Consider the following 27,126-nt stretch of genomic DNA (forward strand, 5'->3'; position numbering starts at 1 on the left):
ATCGCTATTTTAAAATCTCCGCCTGTATACTTTTAGGCGCAGGCCACCGTACTTACAGGTATTGAAAAAGCGGTATATAAACAAATTATACCAGCAGAGGGTTCACCATTTAGCTGAATGTTACTTAGAAAACGGCCTTGAGTGGCGGTCAAGTTGGTCCCCGCCTGCGATACTTTCCATTAACATTGGGACTCGTTTTCATGTTTTTAGCGTACAGTCAGGTTTTTAGTTTTTTATAATTGTATTTTTTTATTTGTAACTTTTTAGTTGTTTTTATTTTATGAAATTTTACGTCGGTAGGTAGTTCATGATCATTTTTTATTTCAATAATTTTGGTGTTGTTATTTAAATACCTTCAATATGCATATTTTTGTAATGTGAAAATCAAGTCCTTTCATTTGATACCTTACACGGCAAAGTTGAATTATTATTTTTTCGATCATCACGTTATGTCCTCAAGAGGGCGCTATGTACATTTTAATGGAACGTCACATAGCCTATAGCCATCGCGCCATCAATACGCTTCTAACAATACCTCATACATCAAAATCTATCAAGCCGTTTAGGCTACAGGAGGGAACAAAGAAACAGACAAACATACATATATACATACATACAATAAAAAAACATTACCCTCCTCCTTCGGCAGTAGGGTAAAAAGGAGTAAGACAGGGGGTCATTCTGAACTTTTGCTCTACGAGTTTTGGAAATTAACAAAAAAAAACCTTTTTCATAGAAACTTTGTTGGACATGTGACTTTTTACTATGGAAAACGAATATTTTTTTTCGCGAATTTGCAAATCTCGTAGAACAAAAGTTGTTCAGAATGACCCCTTGAGTCATCCCCTTTTGGCTTAGTATAGCCCTTTTGCGACACTATGTATTTACTTTGCTTTGTCGTCGGGGTTCAGTTGGCTGGAGGATGCCCGAAACTTATTATCTACACTTTAATACTTTTAGTTACCTTTCTACAAGTAAATACCACATTTGTTTGAGAAAGCTAATCGGGTTCCGAGTATAGAGTAAAGTGGCACCCCTATTAATTTCTACTCTTTCCTGGTGCCTACCAGTGTAAGTAAGAATTATACTTACTTACCCTAAAATCACCCAAAATGTACTTGAACATAATTGTCAATAAAGTTGGCGAGTAAAAGTTTATCGACCCACTGTGCAAACTTACATGTGTGCGTGTCACTGCGTGTGCTGTGTGAAGAGCATTGAAAACCCAAAATTGGCGCGGCACGTCACCCTGTACGGGCCCTTAATGCAACTACTCACTATGTGTACTTTAATTTTCAACAATCCATTGGTTAACAACTCTATCAAGTAATCAGGTGTGGTGTGTGGTCTGCAAACGGCTTTCCACTGAACTCATTCACAATGACACAGGGACATGTTATAAAACTAATGGATGCGTATAAACAATTCTTCACGCGGCCATCAAGTTGAGAATGTTCTAGACTATTCTAGAGGCACATATTGGCCCGGAGCGACAATACCGAACTAGCCAGCCATTTTTATTACTATCCCACCAACTTTACCAAACCCCCGACCTGCCGCAATAAAATCACCCATATCCCGACGCGATCACGGGCGAAATTGGAGTAGCAGGAACACGGAACATTTTAAAATTTTCCCTCGCTGACAGTTTTAAAGTATTTCTTTACAAATTCAGTGTTCGTGAGTATTTGTTTTATGGAGAATATATGTTTTCCACTAAAGGATGTGTTATATTGTGAATTGAGACTGTAAAAGAGTTATTGATCGCCACTTTTAAGAGCGCTACGTCTCTCTGTTAGATGCAATTTTTATTCATTCCTATTCTAAAGTCGTATTGATCCTATCGTTTAGCTCTTGAATGAATGATAAATTGTACTAAAATATTATCCGAAATTTAAATTTTGCATTCACTCATAAAATAACTAAGCATGTAGGTACATATATTCAATTACCGTATTCATCCCTTTTTATGTGGATAAGCACATCAAAAACCCACTAGATGGCAGCACAACACAACAATTTTCTTACCCCACCTTCAAATCCACCAATCGCTCACCTCCCAACTCCATCACTAGATGGCGCTAAAAGCTAAAAACCACTCACCTTCGAACACAGTCAGCGTCGCCACGGCCGCCACAGCATCTCCGACACCGTTCTCAGCCACACACTCGTAGGTGGCGTCGTCTCGTTGGGCCCTGACTGGCTCTATGCGGAGCAGGTCCCCGCGGGCGTTGGGGCCGGCCGCTGCCCCCATGTCGGAGACTTGGTAGCGGGACTGCGTGTCTGTTGAAGGGATAAAGGGTTAGTGTGGTTGTTGGTTCGGGAGAGAGAGCTACGACCCCTCTCAGAATAGATTTTGCTTGGAAGGATGTTTAGTGGCAGCATGTTAGAGTAGCTATTTGTGGATATACAAGGTTTTTAGAAACTTGTTTTATCGCTTTTTTTATAAATCATTTTTGAATCCTTCTTTTTAGATAATGTTACCTAATTTAAACAACAAAAGTTCTGTAAAGTATATTTAGTTAAAACATGTTTATTTTGTGTTGATTAGGTATAACACGTACGTATATCTTAATTAACTAATGATTATAACCTTCTCCTCACAGTATGTAGGTTAGTAACACTATTTCAGCTAACTCGAGTGAATTAATAATGCGATCCTTATTAAGATGGATGGCCTCAAATATACTCGGGAATCGGGACAAATTAGAACATTTACACATGGCAACGAACAGAAACAAAGATACAATTTGGAGCCAACACAAGAACGTAACAAATGATGGTGGTGTGATTAATATTGTTCGGTGAATTCCGTATTTACTGCCTCATTGGTGCATTCGTAGCGTGGGAAGCCCTTTAGTTAGGTTAGAACAAAATAAATTCGGGTAAGAGTTTGCGTACCTTATACATTCGAGTTTTATCTTATACATATGTATAATAACTTTAGTAAGATGGGTTTTGCAAATTGTGTTTTAGCCGACGACAGTAATATGAAAACGAAAAGCTCTGTATGTGAGGTTCTATTTCCTCAGGATCCAGTTAGATCAGGTAGTCTGGAGCACCCTCCAATCCACAGAAGCTGTAACATTAAACAAGTAGCCTGTAATGACTGGATGAGGAAGGCTGAGGAATTAATTTCTGAGCTAGGAGAGGAAGTACCCAGTAGTGGATTGGATGGTGGCCGCTCAATAAATATCACAAAAAATATTGCCCTTAATTCCAGTTTCAATTTAAAAGTAGGTTCTTAAATCTTGGCTAAATATGCATCCCTGCTTATGCTTATCCTACCACCCATGAATGTTAATAAGATATTTTGTAATTCGGTGCAAACGCAAGAACGTAACTAATGATAGTGATGTGATTAATATTGTCCGGAGAATTCCGTATTTCGTGTTTCATGACAAATTAATCTTCGGGTCCCGGGTCCGGCCCGCCCTACTGATGGATCTCCGCAAAGAAATGTTTATTTATACCATAGACAAAGCTACGCTTAATTAAATTAACAGTTGATTTATTGCTTTACCGATGTATATTGTATTTTGGGTGACGGAAATATGCTGCTTTGCTTGACGCTATTGATGAGCTTATCTCATTACTTTTGTAAGTATTTACTAGAAATATTAAGCTGTTAACGTGGAAAATTTACAATTATTAGTTGGTTTAGATTAGTATACTATTTGAATTGAAGAGAACTTTAGAACAGCGGTGATGAATCCAGAACTCAGCGGATCAATATCCAAAACTAGAGCCAAATTCAATTACTCGGTCAAAGGGGGTCTATTTACGGAGCAGTTAGGTCCGAATTAGGTTAATTAAGGTCTCTGGGGGGCTATTTCGTAGTCGTGAACCGTTAACGCACTTGCGTGACGCGTGCGTATTTACTGACGCTGATTTTTGACGCATAAATTGGTGTCATTTTAACTTCACATCGCGCCCCCGGGACGACCTGGCGTGTGTGGTAGAGAAATGCGTAGAGACGATAGTATTTTAGTATTTTATACAAACTTCTGTTTTAGAAAAATGCACTTATTAGTAAAGGTAACATTAACAAAGAATTTATAGGTTTTCTTCGTAAAGACAAGACGGCTGGACGAAATTTTTAATACAAACAGACATGAATGAAACCCCTTCCTTCATTGGAAGGTGACCCGTGCCCCAGCAGTGGGGACGTGATGGGCTGATGATGCTGAATATTACTATTCAGCATCATCGACCCATAATTATTATAATCAGCTGTCAATCTTTATAACCTCTAGTTCTCAGCCACCACATCATATCGCTGTCATAGAAGTCGCGTTTACGTCGCGACCAATCAATCGTACATTGATATGCAAATCCGACTCCACAGATTTGCACGTGCGATGTAATTGGACGAGTATGTAGGACGGCTATAAACAAAGATCGCGTGAGCTGGCAAATTGCCACGCGGCCTGTCAGGGATGCGACTATCCGGCACCGGACAGCACTAATGTACCCGGTATCCGGGAATCATTTGAAAAAAATACTCGTATTTCATATACAAACCGTGTCAAAAATTAACAATGTAAAATAATAACAAGTAGATAGGTACTTATTAAGTTAGGCTAAAGTAGTTTTGGTACAAAATTTAGGTTAAGATTACATACCTATACATAATGAATTTGTGTTTTGTTGAATCTCCTAGGATGTAATGTATTTGCTTGTAATAGGACAACGCCTCAGAGACAGTACATTACTTCGATGCAGATTTAACCATAAAAACTAAACTCGCGTAAAACAACGTTTAGCGATGTCACTCGTCAAACACCTGCAGGGCGATCACGAAAAACAGAGCTAACGTATAGAATCGAATGCGAGTGCGACAACTGTCATTTTTATAGGTAAAAAGTGTTCGAAAGTGCTGTCAAGTTGACACTAGTCGAACTCGCATTCGATTCTATATTTTTCGTGATCGTCCTGCTGATGATGATGATGAACAAGACACTACATACTCGTATTAACTGACACCCAAGACAAAGCACATCACTACCTGTCACCGGACTTAACTGCCGACTATCCTTCAAACGAGATTATGTCCAATATTAGACCTGTCGTTATGACCCGACTAATTACAACTTCACGCTGGACAATGTCCTGGAGGGTTACTCTATACTGAAGAAAAACGAACGAATAAGAGCTATCAGGCAATCGGCACGTTTAATACAACGAGTCGTTGCTCGAGCAGCAGCGCTCCGAAACTTAGTTTTTCGTCATATAGAGTGACCCCTCTGATCCAGAGTGACAGTCTCTTCGACTTCATGGCGGCGGTAAACGGAAGGCAGAGCATGATTGTGACGCTCTCCTTAGAAGACATTGACTTATATGTTACTAGCGTAAGGACAGGCCCAACCGCTCTAGAAAATGACACCCTCGCGTTGGCCCTAAAACCTCATAAATCTGTCATAATTTGTATGAATTTAGGGCCAGCGCGCGGGTGCCATTTTCTTTTGACAAAACGTTCTGACGGGCGTATCCTTCCTTTTGAAATCATTGTTAGAAGAGGTTGATGTCCAGCAGTGGACGGTTATAGGCTTCTTAGCGACTCGATGACATATTATATACACCGCTAATGATGCATGAGAGTATCCATTACTTTGGCATCGGATTTGCTTTCAGGCGCTGCTCTTAGTTACATAATATTACAGAGTACTTGTAATATTATGTACTAAAAGCAGCGCCTTACAAGGCACGCGGTTACAAGAGTACTTGTGACATTTGTTCAGATTTGTCGCAAAATACACCGCCCCGCCCAGTTACCTCTTCCATCACAAAGTACCAATTAACAGCAGCGCCTCAAAGCAAATCCGAAGCCAAAGTAATTGATACTCTCACGCATCATTAGCGGGAAAAATCCTTTAAGAATTCAGCGCGTAAGTTACGGTACAGTCGCGTAGAACGATCGGCAGCACGCGCCGGGATGACACCGCGTCTGTCACTTGTGTGATTGATGATACATGCTGGGGTGGAGACGGGAAGAAAGTGTGGGAGCTAGCGGAAAAATACAGTGTTTGAGCAGTTTTGAGTGGAGGGTATAGATTTTCGGTTCGGGGGGGATGTAGCATAGATAAATGTGCTTCAGTCTGTCTATACAGAACGCTGCCAGCCTCCTCGGAACTATCCCATGCAACGGCAGCTAACTCAAAGACATATTCTACCTTTAATAAAACTCTGAACCGATGACCGATGGGGTAAACGTGTTCTGGAGTGGAGGCCACAACTAGGCAAACGTAGTGTGGTACGCCCTTCGGCTAGATGGGTTGCCGACTTGCGAAAGGTGGCTGGATATGATTGGATGCGGAAAGTTAAAGATCGCAACCAGTGGCATGCTTTGGTAGAGGCCTACGTCCAGCAGTGGACTGCTACTGGCTGATGATGATGATGATGATAAATAAAACTCTGTCTATTAAAGGTAAGTACAATAGGTGTTTCAGAGTCATAACTTTGTAGGATTCAGGTATATAGGTTTGTTTGTATAACTTAGCATAGATTGAGTAGTGTGTTCAATATGTTTTTACTTTTTACATTGTTAAAACACCAAAAAAGTAAATAAATAAAGATTTAGCAATTAACAGAGACACAAAAACTGCAAGAGATGTCAAAGATACTCTACTGTTTTTTTTTTTTTTTTTTTTTTTTTTTTTTTTTTTTTTTTAATAAATGATTATCACTCCACAGACTTTATGTCCGTGCCTTTTGAAGAGTGGTAATTTTTATGAGATAGTTTTAAATTCTTTTATCTACTTTCTACTCGGTAAGGAAGTTTAGTTTATATATATTATCTTTTATATATATTTATTTTGTCTTTAGTTTATATATATATTCTTTCTTTTATATATATATTGTTCTTTTTCTCTTTTTTTTTTCACTGCTGGGGGAAAATCCACATGGACACCTGGGAAGAGGACCCAGGTAGTGTCGGGCGTTAACCGACTAAAAACCCCCAGCCGTGTATCTCATTATACAAGAAATTTCTTTTTTTTTTCCTTTTTTTTTTATAATGGTTTTCAGAGTCACACTTACATTAGTAATGGCAACAAACTTAAGAAGGACAGGGCCAATGCCAGCTGTCTTCGGAGAACTTAGTAGACACCTGGCAATGGCTCGGCCCCTCAGTCGTTATAGGTCATGTTTTGCCTGATGTTAGTGTGTGACTCTGTTCTTAAAGATAACTTATTTTAATTGTTAGTTTTTATAATAATTATATAATAATCAATTTGGCCTATATTTTCTGGCTCTTAACCAAAATTATATTTTATGTTTTATTCCGCCCCGTTATGCCTTCTTAACATTTCCCCAGAAAGTGCAATGACCTCTTCGTCTCGATTCTTAACTGCCATTTTTAGATTGTACTCGAGGATGCGTTTCTTTGGCGCTGTTATTGCCGTTTTAGCGAGGTTGCCGATAGCGTCCTCGGTGTCATCCGCATAGTAGGTGCAGGTGGTGGTGTGCCTCGACAGCGCCACTACTGCGTGAGGTACGCTATCATGCAGCTTTATTTTATCTTTTGTTCTAATGATAATAACGGATTCGTACGTCAATCCCTGTGCTTCGTGTATGGTTAGGACGCGTGAGCCCATTCCTTCACCATACCCTTGGTTGGTCAAGGTCTCTTTTTCTTCCTGTGTATGCACCAGGAACAGAGTGTTGGTTTGGGATTTGGGAATTACTGCGTCTGTTAACCTTTTCAGCTGCAGGGATTGGATGCGCGCTGTGGCTGCGTATATGCCTGAGTATACTTCCTTTAGGGCGTATGCAACATCCATGGGGTTTCTGTATGAGCACAACAGCTCCTGGGTGATGTTTGCTACCAGTGTTGGGCGATTGTACCTAAGCTCGAATAGGTTCTCTCTGTCGATATATGGTAGCTGATTGATGTCTCCGATCAGAGCAATATCACAGGCACGAGACAGGTGGGCGGCCATTACGATTGCCCCGAAATGGTTCATCAGGGCTTCGTCAATTATCAGGCGTTGGCATCCGACATGTTCTCTAAAGCCGTTTACCAGGACTGATGCCATCGTACGCACCCTAGTTCTGACCATGTCACCAATACGATGCGCTAGCCTGTTTCTTATGTCGATGGCCGCCTCAGTTGTTGTTGTGATAATGGTGTCTTTGCTCACATCGAAGTTATTTATCACCCAGGTTGTCTTCCCACATCCAGGTACCCCGTTCACCCAAGTGATAGTGGGCATCGTCCAGTGATTCCAGTTGGCGTTGATGGTTTCCACTTTTGCTAGGATTTTATCCTCTAGCATAATCCTGGTGCACTGGGCGACGACCACTATTTGGTTGTTGTGTGAGACAGTAAATTTTGAGGAGTTGCATTCCCAGGGTACAAATCCGCTTTCCTCGCTGTAAGCCGCCATATACGCTCCAGTCATTTTGCCTCTGAGGACTTGGCAACTACTGTTATCGTATATGCAGGCTTCGGCCTCCTCGAGTAGAATTTTTAGCCGGCCTTCGTTTTCTTGCCTGTAGGTCTGCATGATGGTTTTGCAGGACAAGAGGTTTACCTGCTTTGTGGCGGTTGTTATTGCCACAAATTCTATGACGGCATTCTCCAAATGCTCTTTAGGGGAGGTTGCTGTTTTTAGCTTCGGTGGGACCACCTGACCCATGTCGGCTCTTGTTATGGTTCTTTGGGCCGTTCTTTTTCGGATGGGGCCTTTGGGGATTTGGCGCCACTCAGGTGTCCTCTGTGGTTTCCCCATAAGGCTTTGGGCAGCTGATTTAAATGCCTGAAGGAACCCTTGTGCGCGCCCCTGCGAGATTCTGCTCTGCATCCTCATATTTATTTCCTGCTGTTCAGCAGCAGCGACGGACTCGGAAGCCATCCTCTCCTGTAGGCGTTCTGATCCGGTGACCGCTTCAGTTTGTTGGTGGTTGTTGTTCCTCACGGGTATGTGTCCACTGAGAAAGCTTAGGTCTTCACCTCTGTCCTCATACACAACTATTTCGTGTTGTTTTGAGGCTTTTAGGCAGCCCAGCTGGTCAACAATTTCACCTTTCTTATGCTCGATCACCATTGCGTCTACGCTTATTATCTTGGGGACGTTATTATCTTGTGCTCTCTCTCCAAGCATAGTGAGCCATGAGCATGCCTGGACAAACGGGGTGTCATCGGCCCATTCCAATAGTGCGATGGTCTTGTTACGGCATCGTACTAATCTGCAGGACTGATCTCCCACTAGTGTTACCGGCAGTGCGTCATAGGCTTTACGTTTCATGGTAGCTTTGGATGTGCTTCCATTTAGGAGAGAGGCTAGGCCGGGTGATATGGCTACACGCTTTCGCGCCCCCGAGACGCAGAAGCTGATGCCGAGTCTTTCGCTGCTACTGTCCATGAACAGAGCCACACTTCGGCGTCTTAGTCCGGCTTCTCCTTTTTCGCCACAAGACAACAGCTGGTTTGTCGCTGTTGCTTTTGGGGTCACTTTTTGTGGTGCTGAGATGGTCGGGTTTGATGATTGGACTACTGATGTTGATTGGGCTTCAGGGCGAGAAATTGTGCTGTTTCTCCTTGCTGCTACTCGGAAGATTCGATACTCTACTGTTAATTCTTCTCCCGAGCTGTCACGCCCCCTCTTCTCGACTATTCGCGGCCGAATTACTTGAGTCATTATCTGCACTTTACACCGCGGGGGATATTTATTGACGCGACTTAAGAAAGAACCTACGCACGGCAAATTTCACGGTCGATTAAGGAAATCGCAGAACATTATTCTCTTAAGGGGCTCCAGAACCTTCGATTCGACGATTTAAAAACCGGCAGATTCGCGCGACCGTTTTTCATGAGCGGCAAATTTGTAGCACAATGAGCCGTTTTCCTTGACAGCTGTCAGTTGAGCTTTTGGGTAAGCCGATAGATGGCGTGAAAACGCAGTGTACCAACTGTCAAAAATTACATAGAGAGCAAAGAGTACTAAACTCAGAATAAGAACTCACTAGTTGTGATTAAATGTCGGGTGGTAGCGCGAGCCATCCTTCCGAGGCTCAGACTGCATGTGGCTTGGGATAGTGCTAAGTATTCTGTGAATAGTTCTGTGAACTTACCTCTGAACCAAGACGGCTTTCCGTCCAGTTAGTTTGGCATTCCGTTTTCGTAACTCTATCTTCAGATTGGCAAGGGACCATGATCCATAGTCCTTAGGCATTATTACAGTATAGCAGTCACTATCACAAGAGTCACTATCTCACAAGAGTCACTATCTCAAAAGAGTCACTATCTCAAGTGCACTAACTCTACAGTATCAAGGGAGGAGGAGCAGATAGCTCAACTACAACTCAATTAATACAGGAGAAACACAAGGAAACTGAGAAAACTTGAAAAGAACGGCTGTACGCACAATCGCACTGAACGCTGAAGCAACAGTGACATCGACATCATAGAGAAAATAATACTACAATTCTACCTCATGGAAGTAATAATACAACAGGAATGCGCACTGCACCAAAAAAACGAGCCGACAGAGATAGTCAGCACGGAGCCCTCCATCTCTTTCTATTTTTGGTGACCATAATTTTAGGTAATTCATGAGACATTAATTCTAATCTATCATGTCGCGAATATGTGTCGATGGTCTCAAAGTCACCTATTATTCGAATAATTCGATTGTAATGTAGGTACGAATGTATTTTGGTGATATGACAATTGAGTAAACAAATGGGGTGAAGGTAAAATTTGTATAGATGTGTTGTTGCAGCGCAAACTGCAATGTAATATTGATAAGTTTTGTTTTCCATATCAATTAGATATTCCCAAGGTCTGAACTAGCAACAACAATTAGGGGAATTACTTGGAACCACCTTTGCTATGTTTCTTAATTGGAAGGAAAGCTGAAATTTGGGAAAATATAATTTTAAGTAAATAAAATTAAGTTGGGTGTAGTGTTGACAAGAAAGTGTTAAACAGGTTGATATTAAACGCAACTATGTACCTAAAACGTGTTTACTCTGTGGGTGTTCCGTTTACATAGTCTAGTTGATGAAAATCATAAGATTTCAAAAAAAAATGTCAACCTAAGTTCTTCCGCCGGTTTTAAGCTTGATAAATTATCTTATAATACTCATATCTATCACCAAAAAATCAACAGCTCATAACTCTTTACCAGCCTTATTAGATAACAGCCACAATAATACCTAATGATACTGAGGTATAAAATAAAACCAAAAGTTGAATGAAAAAAAAAAAAACACGCACTCACGCCTTGTACTAATGTACTCCCTTGCGGGGTAGGCAGAGGTGCATTGCTGCACCCACTTTTCGCCAGAGTGTATGTTAGTCCCAATGTAATAGGGGGCGGGCCTATTGCCATTTTACGGGCAAAAGTTGAATGAAACAGGTCCTAATTAATGGAATGATTCAAAAAGTACAAATGAATGGTCACCCTAACCATAACATCTCTCACAACAGTATAAACGTCATCCGTCATCTTGACAACTTCGGTCTTGTCGTAGAGTATTTAGAAAAACTACCAATATTTTTTATGAAATTATTATTCATACAAATACCAAATATTTCATTAAAATTACATGTTTATAATGATTTATTATAAATTTGTTTTTGAAAATGATATGATATACAGTAGTCTATGAGTTATTTAATATTTTTTTTGCATAGCTCTCTTCGTACAAAATCTACTAAAGTTTACACAACTAAATCCTGGCAATTGTTAGAAAGAGAGGAAGGGCTCTGTGGTAACCCTCTCTATCGGCTCGCGGCCTCTTTCACTTCAAATATAAATCTTAAGGTGAATTCGTTAGGTCTATTTTTGTTTGCATCATTTTGGTGAGTGCGCATTCCTGTTGTATTATTACTTCCATGTTCTACCTACCTACGTCACTTTCACATTTCGTTAGCCTCACAGAATAACATATTATTGTGATCTGAGTGTGTTCTGAGGGTTTGAAAGTTGGTACAACCCCAGACAACGCCATCTATTTCTCCAAAAAGGAACTTTTTTTTTTTTTAACAAACGCCTCATTTCGATGGTATCGGTTGAATTTGAAATCTGTTTGCGTTGTAATTGGCAAATAGGGGCGCGGGTCCGACAAACGATTTAATCAGATAAGAGACGAGTAAACATTTGAAGCGCGCTTGTGGGGATGGTGTGACCAGGAAAAAAATATGCGAGTGTCACGCGGGGGTGTGCGGGGTACATAAATTCCGTGCATCATTAAGCCAAAAGTGACAGGTCTGATTCGGATCTGCGCCGACGGTGACGGATAACGCGACGGATGTCAAATCGAGGGCGTCATTGGCGGAGAATATGGAACGTGGCCGAGGTGGAACGTCGAATCGTCGCCATTATTCTTTTATGGCCGACAGACTCAACTTTCATACGGATGATAGACGCTTTTACATTTTTCATGGAGGGGGATGAATCACGTTAGGCGGGCGGCGCACCGACGACTGCTGCGGGCGAGCTGCCAATATGAAGTTTCTGTGTCTGCAGTTTTGCATACATTTAAATGTGACAGTAGCTCAATGCGCTCGTTTAAAGATGTATTTGCGAATTGTAACGTGTGATTTCTCTTCATATTAAATGGAGGGCCATATGAGACGAACATTTTTGACACTGGCCGTAGGCAGTTAATTATGACCGGAAGTACATCAAGGGTTTTTTTCACAAAGAGCTGAAACTGGTTACAAATAAAATAATACTTCCTTTACCTTTTTACAAATACAATAAAGCACCCATCACAAAAAGCGTTTGGCCTCCGGCTATCGTTTCAACGCAGGTGTGTGGGCGGCCTAACAGCGCGTGGAGATTCGCTGCGTGGCCAATCGGGCCGATTCGTTTTCTCAGCTCATTGCCCCGACCGTCGTTACCGGCCGATATATTTAAGGTCCGATATGTTTAGGGCCGAAAATGCCATTTTTACATTTCAATCGGACGTCCACTTTGTCACGGTGTCTGTGGCTTTGTGAGAGCTCCCATTTATGTCGTTTCGAGGGACAACTGTGCGAGGTTAATGGGGTATATTTCAAAGCGTTTGATGGGGTATTTGCTTATCAGGTTGATGGGCTAGTTATGGTTGGATTTGTATGTTGAATTCTAGCGATTCTATATTTTGTATTCGAAGTCACGTCATAGTATACTACATAATAATTTAATAATAGCCAATGTACGTCAAACTTACTAGAAACTCGTTTTCCGTTCTTCCGCCACTGGATGTTCGGTACGGGGTCTCCGCGCGCCGCGCAGTAGAAGGCCGCGATGCCGTTGGCCCGAACTTGCAGGTTTCTAGGCCGGATCGTGATCTCCGGAGGGTCTGCAACACACAAACAAAGGCATTTATTAGTTACGGAAAACAATAAATATGTAAAAAATATGTGATTTTTTTTTACTAAATGTGACAACACAGGAATTTTTCAACGGCAAAACAACCTCAGCGGCGTACTCAAAATTCTGACGCGACCGCGGCCGACATTTCTCATATGCAAATGTGCGGTGTCCCTTACACCGTGACAGATAGGAACAAAGTTGTAAAATGAATTATTTATACCCTTCAGTGTACGGAGTTTTACTGTCCGTGAGTTCGGGACTCGCAGTTTAAAATAAAACTATTAATACATTAATAAGGTCTTAAGCCGAGCGATCTCTAGCGACATCGGATGTCGTGCATTATTAATGAATGCAAATTAAATTGTGGAGTGGAATCACAGTGTATTAACGTACAATACGGTAACCCAAATGTATGCGCGCACACATACGGGTGTGTAGGGAAATAAGCTTACATTACGTTGAAATATTTTGATATTATTGAGTCTTTTTTATTGAAAATATCGTGATACATTATTGACTAAGGTATATGAACAAAAATAAGTAGGCATGTATTCATTGTTTGATAGACAACTCTTGGACACATCTCTGCTACGGCTTAGCCCCACATTATAACAACAGAAAGTATCCGAAATACTTCACCAACACACTCCTGCTAAGACCGGCAACTAAAACAAAACTAATTTAAGAGCAGCCGTAGCCATCAACGTGAGGGAGGGATGTCGGTAGTTTCCACCGGAATATTCCGGGAACACTCGGGAATATTCCGGGAACACCGGTCCGGGAACACCGGAATTGTTTTCCGGCACATTAAAGAGCTCAGAGACACCGAAGTGCATTTTCATTATTTCCGCACAGCGAGATTAATGACATTATCTTGCGGAAAAATGCGGTTGACGACGAACGCTTTAGATAAAAACCGGATGAAAACGTTATTGTTTCCCGGTATACTATTATGTGATGGTTAACGTGAAAAATCTGGAGCAATAGCAGTAGTGGAAATAATATTTAAGTTTGTACAAAATTATGCAGAAGTCAGTAACATAAACTTGTTGGAAAATACGCTTTCTGAGCTAAAATGCAATTTGGTTGTTGATGGTTTGCGTAATTTAGTTTTTGCACGCTCTAATAACTTTGCTGGCATTTTATTTTGATATTTAAATCCTATGTATTTTTTTTAATCTGTAGGTAAGTAAATGACATTAAAGCCAGGCACGTACAGGCAAAAACTATAAACCTTATTATTCTTTTTATCAAAATTAACCGAAGAAGCGTCACCTAATTATACAAACATTTTTGTTAACTGTATAACGGTTCGAGCGGCCATTTCCCTCAGGACGGGACCAACCGGTCGGCCGCCATTAATAAAAGAGTGACGTATTTTCGGAGAATATTACGCGGCTGAAATATTCATGCGGCAGACGCGGGTTCCCAGATTAGGGACGTCTAAAAAACCGGAAGGTCACTCTATATGACGGAAAACGAAGTTTCGAAACTGCTGTGCGAACCACGACTCTGTCGTTGTAATAGACGTGCCGATTGCGCGACAGCTCTCGTTCGTTTGTTTTTCGTCAGTATAGAGTGACCCCCCGATCCGTTGCGACCGCGGCCCACGGCGTGACATCGGCTATCGGCTCTGTGGAAATATTCCAGTGTTGCCAGACTATGGGGTATTTTTTTACCTATATCCTATGCATTTTTAATCGTGAATATAGTTTACTGGCTACGGGCGCATAAAATATTCACAAAGAATACGAGTACTACAAACTATAGTCAAGTCAATCAAAAAGCAGGTCATCATTCTGAAAAACTGCTTAGAAAAAATATATAGACGAATAAATCGTCAGAAAAAAACAGATTGCGAATTTTATTTTATATCCTGTGTACAAATATTATCTTTCATTGCTAATGAATTACAAAATAAAAAACCCATGCGCATTTTTTACGCTTAAAGCCACCGCAAGATCATTTTTAAATCGTGACAAATGTGTCCCTTTTGCTGGTCACCCTGTTCCCTGTAGCAGTACATTTCCGTTGGTCACATAAACGTGTCACAATTAGGGTGCAGCTGGCAGCCGCGGTCACCTGTAGGTCCCCCGGCGCACTCGAGGATTTGGACAAATTATTGCCGGGGGCCCGAGCGCCCGCGAATAAAAATTCCTTCTAAATCTCCACGGGAGGTCACTTTAGATAACGACAAACGAGGTAAAGCTGCTGCGTTGACCACGACTTTATCTTGTGATATTAAATTTATCAAAGTAAGAAAGGTCTAGTTTGCTCGTTTTTTTGTCAAGCTAGAGTGACCATCCGGATCCGGGAGCGGACGCGTAATGACGATGCACTCCGAACCAATTACAACGCGATTGTTCCAAGTTTAAATTTGAATTAGATTTGTTAGCTCGCGTGTTTTGTTTGCGGGTGTTACATTTTTGGGGAATGTTTGGAAAGGTTAATTGAAAATTTTTAGTAGCAAGAAGTTTGGTTCGGAAATGAAAGTTCGCGGTTAGGTCCTTTTTGGTAAATAGTAAATGGAAGTGTAACATTTTTCAATTACTACTATTTTGATCTATACAAAAACGCGAACACAACAGGCGATCCAGAATAAAGGCGTCATTCACAAATGTTATTTTTAAATCACGTCTGACGATGACTGAAAAAAATTGTGACGGATGTGTTTTATTCCGTGACGGATGGCGATACGGCCGGTCACGTTTTATATATATTGAAACTGTTGTTGGGACGTGACAGCGCAATCGTTCCGGTGAAAGGTCATTTTTTGTGCTGGCAACACATATGTGTGTAGAGAATAACAAAAAATAATTTTAATTATCGGTCTGGGCTGTATTTGCTAGGAATAACACATTTATTCAATACTTGAAAAATATCAATTTCATTTGTACGAAAGAAACATAAATGAACGCCCATTATTTTAAAACCATAAAACAAAGTAATTAAAATTTTATATCTACACGAATAATGTTGAATCAACAGCGAAAACTATTGAAATATCATAAAAGATCCGAATAAAATATGACAAGTACTGCCGTAAAACGGACGGTGGGGAAATAAAGTGAAAGAAAACAACAAAGGGAAAATATAGCCCGAAATTGTTGATTCATTATGCAACGAACCAAAATCGTTGGGTTATTAAGCGAGTATGGATCAACGGTGGACTTGGGTGACGCGAAATGACTAATGGAGAATCATTTTGTAACATTCATGTCTCTATATCGATAGCGGCATTTTGTGAGTTTACTTAATTTATATAATAACAAACAAAAAAATTTGAATGCACCATAAACAAATTGATTCTTTGAAATGTTATTTACCTTTACCATATTGATGATTATTAAACATATTGGTAAATAATGGTGTTCAACATTTAACGATTCGAATGAAATTTGAGAAAATAGCCACGCATGTATCGCAATCATATTGCCAATAACTGGCATTTACCACAGAAAATGGCTGACATCGCTTAAAAACAAGCCATTTACACAGAAAATCTGAAATTTAACTGTAAATCAAGTGAAATCATAGGGTCATCGCAAATTGTCGACGCAATGTACAACAGATATTGAACAATTTATTTTCCTCTCGTAATAAAGTCGTTTTACCATAATTTAAGTACCAGTCAGGAATTAAACGCAAATATATGAATAACATTTTCATAAATGTTAGTATCGCTGTTGTTTCTATATTTAACTATAGGCAAAAAAAACAGAATGTCAGTAAAGAGAGATTGATAAAGAATTTTAATACACTAGACATTGCAATCAAGCCTAGCCCAACCCTAAACCAAGTCTGCAACACACTAAAAGCACGTCACCCACAAAATTCTAGTTAAAAAATTAATTAAAGAGTGTGGAAAAAGGAAAATAATTCCCGCTTCCGCCAGGGATGAGCCGGAAAAAAAAGATAAAGCCACAGAATACAACGGAAAATTGACGTCGGTAATCCGACATCTCGCGGAGAAATTGGAATCTGTGAGATTTACAACACCGAGTGGCCCGTAGCCGCCGCCGATACACGAAATAACCTGCCAGAAAACCACCGAAATTTAACTCTACAAATTTGTTATACTATTGTAAGCCGAAACGTATGCGTTAGCTGATCATTCTGAACAAGTTTAGTTCTGCCTGTTTCACGGGAAACACCGGAAATCGCGGGAAGAAATACTTCTAGGTAGGGCATAAGAAAATCACCACCTTCTAGTAGAAGGATGATGGTATATCGTTATACTTTTGGCGTAGCCAGTATTGACTACGGCGCGGCGTAGCAAGTATTGGCTACGAAATCGTAGCAACCATAAATATGTTTCATGTACGCGTTTTATATTTGAACCAGGATCAGTATAAAAGAAGCACAGTTCCCTAACTAAACGTTATTTAGACAAGGAAATTAGGTAACCTACTTGGTCAATAGTAGAGGATACTGCATAAATCGGACGCTCCCAAAAGCAATATTGTATCGTTTCATTATTCATTATGCCCAATACAGTTAATCGGCACGCGCATACCGCCGCTTGCCGCCAATTTATGACAATAATCTGGTCTTGTCCGCCCGAAACCGGTTTAAACCGCATAGAAGTGGATTGCGGTTTTAAAAGATTTATTAATATCGCAAATTAAATGCGGAACCCGGCTAGGCTTTGCCGTTTGATATATTTCGCTTAAAATTGGCATGTTTATGGAAGGGACACCGTACATTTTAATTAGGTAGCGTAATGAATTAACTGTATTGTTACACAGATTTGAGATACAGTGTACGTGATATTCATGATTAATTATATGAAAAACATCTATGTTGTCACATTGAAAAATTATGCAAAAAAAACGAAAAGTTCGAATCCAAACGAAGGGAGCGTCGCAATCGAAACGGCCAGCATCTGCAACAGAAGAACGCTCAGACACACACTTACGAGTTAGATATCGTATAAAAGGGTCTCCGGTCTCGTTGGCGCCGGGCGCGCGGGGGGAGACGGCGGGGGTGGTGGAGGGGGTCGGCAGGTCCGTCTCTTCGGTCTCCTCCGAGTCTTCTGTTGAAAGTGTCCGAGTCAGCTCGCGCGCGGTTGTCGTATTTTCGCGAGTTTCGTTTGGATTTTGTTTGTGGACTCGTTTCGTTTGGATTGTTTTTTTGGTTTGTTGTGATGCGTTTTTTTATGTTATTTTTATTTAAAATTAAGTTTGGTTAATACATAAATACCCTAATATCCATAAGCACCACTCGTTATTCTTACAAGAAGACTGTTGCTTATGAATTTACATGAACAATATAACATGAACTCGTATCAAACAATAGAAGACTATTTAATTTATATTTACCACACATGAAGAATATCATATTTACAGGCATACCTACTCATTGTTACACACAAACTCATAAGAAAACAACAACACATAGTAGTCTACGAAACACTACAAGTTAGTAGAGCCAACACTTACTTTCTAGAAAGGAAGATTACATAGCAAAGTTTAACAACACGCTCGGAAAGGGCTCAATAAATCAACCCTTTGTTGTAATGTATCGGGAAATAACGCACTCGCGCCCCACTCCTTCAGCAATCATAAATAAATATATCTGAGTTTAACGTCTGAGGTACACCGCGAGCGATTAAAGTGAAGATTCTATTTTTTTAACGAATAATTGTAGGCAAGCTATTGGAAGATATTAGGTTTATAATTATGCGGAATCCAGGCAGGATCAATTTTTTTTTTCTCTTACTCCAAAAACAAGAAACAAAGAACAAATTGTTCTCTGTCAGAGAGTGACAGAACAGTTCAATAGCTAAAGCGTCCAGTTACATTTTTATGAATAAAGGGGTTATTCTGTAACGTAAAATCGGAGTAATAGACAATCGGAGTAAGAGAAAAAAAAATGATATGATCCTACCTGGATTTCAGCATAATTATAACCTGCGTTATCAATTATGACACCATCTGCAAGGCACAAATACCTCATTGACTTAAATTAATAAACTCCGGAAAAGCTTCATTGACCAAGAAACAACGCAAAAGTAATCAATTTTATCATCCGAAAAACTAGACTAGAAACAGAAAGACTATTGCACGAAAAGTTTCGTTTAAATTCGCTCCCACTACGTCTATATCTTTAGTAAATATCGAAATATCGAGCCAGCATCGATAACAATAAGATTTATATCTTAGTTCTCGGCCGCGCCCGCTCCCGCCATTACTCACGCTGGGCCGATCTTTGTGAATGAACCGGGAGGTTATGAATCCATACTTCATGTGTGAGCATTATAAATGCTAAAGAGTGTTTGCTTTGTTCTTCTTTCACGCTGAAACTAGTAGGCCATTCTTTACGATCATTGGCGTGTACATTCCAGTCTGAATAATTACCAATTATTATACTATATCCCTATGTAGCAATAAATATTATATGAAAATGGTGTTTACCTTAACCGGTTAACTAAGCTTTTACTGGTTTATAAATACAAATCAAATTAGGAAACAATTATTGGAAACCGATCATTGGCGACGAATAAATTATTTGTCTCCGTAGATCTAAAGACAGAATGTAATTAAATAACTCCAATATTATTCTTTATGTATAGATAGAGATCATAAATAATAAAACCCACTTTAACAGTATTCTCAGAACCTCTTATGATCACGAAAGTATTAAAGCTTTCAAAGGCTGTGGATAAAATGGTTTATTTATAAAGAAAAGTAGCATTTTTTGTTACTCTTTAACTAGTGGAGCAATATTAAAGATAATATTTGACGTCTACTGGATAATATAGTTCTGAGAAACTTTGTGAAGTGGTAAGGTAGAGCGCAGTTATTTTGAACGTGAGTATAGCTATATATGATATGAAGAATAACTCTTAACCGGTTATGTGTTCTAGACTTCTAGAATGGAGACCGCGACTAGGCTAAGGGGGAACACCCTAGAGTTAGCAGGATTATGTCCAACACAATCTGCACTAATACTCGAATATGCAAGTATGAAAAGTGTATTAATATTAACCTATTCTAAATATATCAAACGCCCCTGACCTCATACGAAATTATTTAGTTATTTAATATTCAATCATATCCGACAAACGCTGTTTACTTTATAAAAAAACGTATCTAGTCTTCCCTCAGCAATATAAAAAGTGGATTTTTCTCACGTGGCCTAATTTGTAAAGCTACCCGGCTTTATCACAAAATAAGGGGCCACATGTTACGAAGAAAACCTTGTTTCTTCAAGGCCAACTTATAAACTCACGTATGGAATTACATAAGCAAAAAAAGTCTTACATATACATTTTTTTCTATTAATTAGATCTCCTCGGAAAGGTCTTGAAAGTTGGGAAAATTAAATTCGAAGGAGATACGAAATAAAAGTTTTCTTCTTCGTCATGTCCCCTTTGGGCCGTATTACTGGGGTTATTTAATTCAATTAGGAAAAGGCGAAATAAGGTTACAATGTTTACTGTTGTTACAGTTTAAGAATAAACTAGGAAATAAATGTGTTTACATTTATTCCCTAGTTTATGGATAGATGGCGCAGTGGTTAGTACTGCTCGTTGGGGCAAAGGTTCCGGGTGCGATTCCAGGCCACATAGGTATTTGTCAAATGTGGCATAGATATATGCCTGCTATAATTATGGATTTTTCCTTTTACCAATATAAAACCATAAAAGTGCCCGAAGAACTCACAAGAAATAGTAAAAGAGAACTCAAGATCAGTAAAGCAATAAAGCAACAAATTGAAATGCACGTTTTAAACATAGAACAAAAATTAGCACCACATCCTGAAACTAATGACTGGCAACACAGAAAAAAGTTAAAGAAAACATAAACCGTCGAACAATGGCTCTGGCCACAAACAAAGCGGCCGACACCTCAAAGAGGTTCTAGTCGAGAGCCGAGAAAAAACAAAGACTCCTTGAAGCGTTTGTTACAATCTTTCTGAGACTACGTACATAGCAACTACATTATGTAGCCGGCCTTTTGATATTTGATCACCATTTCTTCCCGTATTAGAAGACAGGGTTGTGTTTTGTTATGAAAGCTGTGTTCATTATTTTATAACTATTTCTCCCCACTATATTACACCCATGACTATATTATTACGAAATGAGATACGTAAAGTTACAAGCCAGCGAGGAAAAGAAAGTATTTTATAAAGTCATAAAAATGTGCTTTCAACAAGAAATATGTTTTTCCCTGAAAGAGAGATTACGCTATAAATCTCAAACAAGCATAAAACTAAGCAGTCATTTTTCAACGCCATTAAGCAATGAATGATCAACGGGCTGCTTCTAGATCATCGCCTTGAGAAATGGCTGGTTATTGTGTAAAATGACGCTTATTGCAATAATCGTAAAGACGTGTTCAGGACCGAGACGGATATCGGAATGATGAGCTCGGTAACTTGGAGTGGAAAGCGGATGTAATAACATCGACTTTTTCTCGATTCTCTTTTGATTTGAAGAAATCTGTTCGATTGTGATTGCCTATCTGATAAGAATTTCATCTTAAGATATTGATGCTTACAAAACATGTCTTTTCTGAATATTATGTCTCTGTCATGCCACAAAACATTGTATCATTTGCAATGTGTTTATTATAGTTATTTATAGTTTTCTAATCACACGCAAATACTCTTAAGGCACTTGTAATTGGTTTTTCATAATGTCTGGTTAGTGGCTACCTGTGAGATAAAATACATGCTGTCACTCTCTGTTAGTATTTTTTGACAGTGACAGCATGTATTTTATCTCATAGGTAGCCAGACATTGTGAAACATCTTAAATACTGACATGTATTTATAATTTTTATTGAAAAATCCATTAAAAATCAAAAGAAAACTTATCATTTTTCACAGAATAGCCACTTCCACAAAGTGCATCGCGCACGGCTCACTTGCCTCCGCCGTCGACATTACAATGTTTTATGTATGTGCATAAAATCACACACTGCTATTACGACGGAAATAAAAATATAATTACGAGCATAAACTTTAGGACGCTAGTGCATCAAAAGCCAGTACAGTTTAGGGTTGCCTATGAGTGCGTTATTTCAATTAGCTTTAGTGCCAATTTCTCCATAGTCGGTATCTAACCGACAGGGATTGATTTATAAATTAAACGTCATCTCCATATAAAATTCATGACAGATGTGTATGCTCTTATGGAGAAATTGGTACGTAGAAAGCAGGATGTGTAGGAATTACATAATTATCTAAAGCCCAATTTGATATTGTGAGGCCCTATGAAGAATGCTGTATCTGAAAAATGCTGTATTGGGGCCATACACTGAAATAAAGTTTTAGGTTGATTTCTTCAAATGATAAAAAATAAATTTGTGTTATATTGGTATGCCTGTAAATTACAATTTTATACCTAATTATAATAATTATCTAACTTAAACTTAGAAATAACTTAAATCTAACAATGAAATCTCTACGAGAACGGATGACGTAATGGCAGTAGGTACGCTTTTAAGTAATTCGCCCAGTTTTTAACTTTATTTCTATTTAATACTCTACCATAATAATAATGGTTGTAACCCAAACATAAAAAGGTAGGTTCGTAAAACTCTTCAAAATGCTACAGTTGCTACTCAAAAATAACTCGTACTACGCAAGAAATAACGTGTAAAACTGAATAAGACAAAACGTAATAGAAGGCATGCTTTTACGTGGCATTAGCTAGTAATTTGGCTTTCAGTAAACCTTTAACGGCAAACTATTTAAACTTCAGCAAAACTGGTCATAACAAAAACTAAGAGACAAAAAATATATATGGTTCTGAAAAAAAAAATATTATTATTTTAAAGTATAATTTTATTTAAAAAATGTTGTATATTGTTTATGAGGATTTATGCACAAATTGTAGTTATTTTAAGGTCAACAAATAATAGGCTTTCTCAAAACTGAAATATTTTATTGGAAAATAACTACCTATAAATAAGCCTTTTTTTGTTTTAGGCCCTCAGTTTAAAAAGTAGGGTCAGTAAACAAGATGTAATTGGAGTGAAGTTTGTATACGATAGGGCATCGTAATCGAAACATTACCGAAGCATTTTCTGAAGGCTCACTAACATCAAAAACAGACATGGACGCATAAGGATCTGTAGGGAAGGATTTCTTTAAGTATTTAAAAAAATATATTTAAGTGAAATAATAATTATTTCGGTATTTCTTGAAAGACAAACAAAGTAATACATTAAATTTATGACACAGTTATTCATTCATTCATTTCAAGCGTTAGAGCCAAATACGAGGTCGTTAGGCATCTTGATCATCCATTAAATACCATTAATTTATAAGTACTAATAAAGCATAAACGTTTATTACCCGATCCATTAAAATATGACTCGCCTCTCCATTATAGTCCAACCTCAAAGGCTATACGGTTTAGCACCACCGCCGCCGCCGCCGCCCTGCTCTCATGCAATATGTATGATAATATCCCATCCCGGGGTAGACAGAGACCAATACTGGCAACATTCAGAAATCAACCCCTCCCTGTTTGCATTCTCTCTGAATATCCACACTCGATTTTCAAACGAACTTTTTGGAGGAGAAAGAAGAATATTTCGAATTTCAAAATTGATGTCCGGAATTCAACGGAAGCAGCCGCAACTAAAACGCTCATTAGAGCGGAGATGGAGAGCATCGTTGTTGAACGTATTATTTGCAAATGGCTATTTGCTCAACATTCAAAGTTGGTAAGTTTCATCATTCCCTTAATATATTTCTTATGTCGAGTCTTAAAATTTTACGGAAACAAACATAAACTTAGAGTGTACTTAGCGGTTACAAAGTTTACGGTTAGCGGGTTCTAGAGAAATCCCCGTGAATATAACTCGGATATTATTTTTTGATGTTAATGTATAAAGGGCATTTTTACAACATGAGATGCAAAGAATACTGATTCAGATTTGAGGAGACTTTTATTGGACTCCGCGCCTCAACGCATCTAGAGACATCAAAAATATTTTGTGCTAGAATGAACGCAGCCAATATAAAAAGAAATAAAACTCGCGTCTGCTTAGGCATTCAGCTAGCGTTCCTTTGCACTTCAGTAATAAAAGAACTTATCACATACAATAAAAGTGTAAAAGCGAAAAAAAAACCGAGGTATCTTGTTACACGGAAAACGGAGTATTTTTGTATTTCGTATTCATATACTCCTCGAGTTATTATTCTAGTTTATGCCAAATAAAAAATGTGATATACATCTGTGGGAACTCTTTCACTTTTTATACTTATTTTACCATGTCAAGAAAAAATAAATTGAACGAAATACTTGTGCTGCGTAAAGGCTACATATGTGTAAATATTCACAAAAATAAGTGACTAGTTGGTTTTAAGTTCTTTCTTATATCTGTATTTGGACTTTTTTATTGGTTTTTCTGCACCTCCAGTAGGTTGACTAGTAGAAAATGCTTTTAGCATTAAGCCCATATTTTGTACACTTATATGTATTTTTGCAATAAAAGAATCAAATGAAAATACTTACCAGGAATATTGAAGACCACACAAAGAAACTACTCGATATGATATTGAGCCATTGAAACAAACTAACCATATATTTTTTAAGTCGAATATGTAAGCTGGTATTCATATTATTTTGTGAAAATTTACAACACAAGTTCCCAAGAGTTATCGACATGATGAAGCTACGCTCGCGTTTCGGCGGGATGGGTTAACAGCGTTATATTACCGGAAAGACACCTGATGCTTCCTAATAAGGTGTTTGCTATCCCCCTTGACGCCAACAATCTAAATATATCCCGGAGAAAACCCGGGAAAAATTGCTTCGTCTCGTAAATCATATTCCATCATCTTAGGCGGCGGCGCAACGTAATAGATTACGATTTTTCGCGCGTGCCGCCATGCGGGTGCCTAATTGTTTAAAAAAAATAGAATCACCGAATACATTGCGGAAAAATACAATATGGCCTATTTAGTAAGGTTCCCAAGTACATGGAGGTTGCCAACAGTGTAGAGTAGTCAAAACGAACAAACAAAATGCTTCTTTGTTTTTAAACGAAACAATTCCATTCAGAAACGCTTTCCGAAGATTTCCCGAAGCGCGCGCAATCAGCCCACTAAACACAGAGCAGCAAAAGGATCACGAAGCTCAGAATAACCACACAACAGTTTAGTATGCATCACAGACAACTAGACAAATGAATGTGTGCAGTGAAACGCTTAATGATCCCGAATGAAGGTGTGAAAATGTAACAGATTGTAACGACCCATTAGTATTCCAGTGTGCTTTGAGGGAAAAAATAGCGCCACTGAGAGGTTAGCGCGGTCACTGAGTTTCGTGTTAGGGTTCTATATTGTTCTCCGAATTAACTTTACAAACGGTATGTAAGAAATAAACAGATAGTATATTTACAACGACAACTAGGTATCCTAATGGATATCGCAAATCAACTGAGACGGAAACTGCTTTGAGGTCGTTATTTTTTTTCTATAAATAAAACACTGGCCTCTAACAATGAATGTCGCGGCGCGGGCCGAAACCTATAAAAAAAACAAAAGCGCGGGAAGCGAAGTCCCAATTAATATGCAGCGGGCGGCGGCGGCGCGGGCTACTAATGAAATTACCACAACAAAGCGCTTTCAGCGCTGCAGCGGATTGCTGTGCAAATATAAACATCGAATATCGTCTCAATAGAGAATTGGGGAGATTGCAATATTACATTCACCGATCGCCGCCCATTAAAAAATTGACCGGCCTCCGATCCGACAAAGTTTACCGCCCACTTTTCGCATGTTGAAAAACATTATTGTGCTTTTGTTCTGAGGAATTCGTACCTTCTACAGATTAAAGGTAGGCGTCCACCTATCGGTATCCTACACATCGGACGCATCGCATTCAGTATTCTAATAGAAATTCACACAAGTGCGTCCACTTCCTCGGCATTGCCGACGCTGTTTCTCCATACATTTATGACAACATGTTGGGTCCGATACCGATAGCTGGACGCTTACGTTTGATAAGGGAATCTAAGGAGATTGATATTCACTTTGATCTGTAATCCCAGATTACATTATGGGAGAAGCACGCACTAATCTAGGTACAAAGCGCCATTAGCCATCCTAGATTTCGGGCCATGTAGTAATCTTAGTAACAAGAGTTAGGCCAATCACATTATTTTTCAGTTGGTATTTAAATGCAGACAAAGGTTCTTAAATAGATATGAATTGCATGTTCCTAAGAAATTACAGGCGTGTTTATGACTGTTTTGTTATAATTATAATGTAACACGTAGTACCACTAGACAATGCCTGGGGGCACGGAGGCACTAAAGATTGAAAGCGAGCCCGCGCCTAAGTAAATTAAAAAGAGGCCGAAAATCGTATTCGCTTTGAATACAAATACTCTATTCAAGGCTATTTCAATCTGTTTCTTAATGAAGACTGCGCTGTTACAGTTTTTACTCGAATTAATTTTATTTCCCGCCTGTTCTATCTTATTTATGGCGGAGAAACGTTTTTTTTTTCTACAGCACCTTGTTTTTTTGTGTAACTGGCCAGGTATTATAAAGCTGCCGCGCACTCTGGGAATTCAAATGTTACAATAATGAAAAGTCAATAGTGTTTCCCAATTATGATAATTAATTGAGTATTTTATGCGTACGCTGTAATTTTAACTTTTAATCACACCGCGAAATACAAATATTACTCCTTATTTATACTAATAAATTACCTAATTGAATAATATTAATTAATTGCACTAATAAAATGTTCGTTTACTAGTGTTTACATACTTAATCAATTATAAATATTATCAATCACTAGGTAATCACTATATTCGTATTAGATTTACTAAAAACATAAT

General features: G+C 38.9%; 1 protein-coding gene across 1 annotated transcript in view; it reads right to left on the reverse strand.

Annotated features, from left to right (window-relative positions):
• Positions 1-27,126, reverse strand: part of LOC105382164 (tyrosine-protein phosphatase Lar) — a 337,896-nt gene that overhangs the window by 90,427 nt on the left and 220,343 nt on the right. The window contains exons 6-8 of the mRNA XM_048631524.1: positions 18,229-18,345; positions 13,165-13,296; positions 2,104-2,283 (exon numbers count right to left, since the gene is read on the reverse strand). Of these exons, the coding sequence (XP_048487481.1) occupies positions 2,104-2,283; positions 13,165-13,296; positions 18,229-18,345 (429 nt within the window). The remainder of the gene's footprint in view (positions 1-2,103; positions 2,284-13,164; positions 13,297-18,228; positions 18,346-27,126) is intronic.

The sequence above is a fragment of the Plutella xylostella genome, chromosome 29, assembly GCF_932276165.1.
Source record: "Plutella xylostella chromosome 29, ilPluXylo3.1, whole genome shotgun sequence".
NCBI lineage: Eukaryota > Metazoa > Arthropoda > Insecta > Lepidoptera > Plutellidae > Plutella > Plutella xylostella.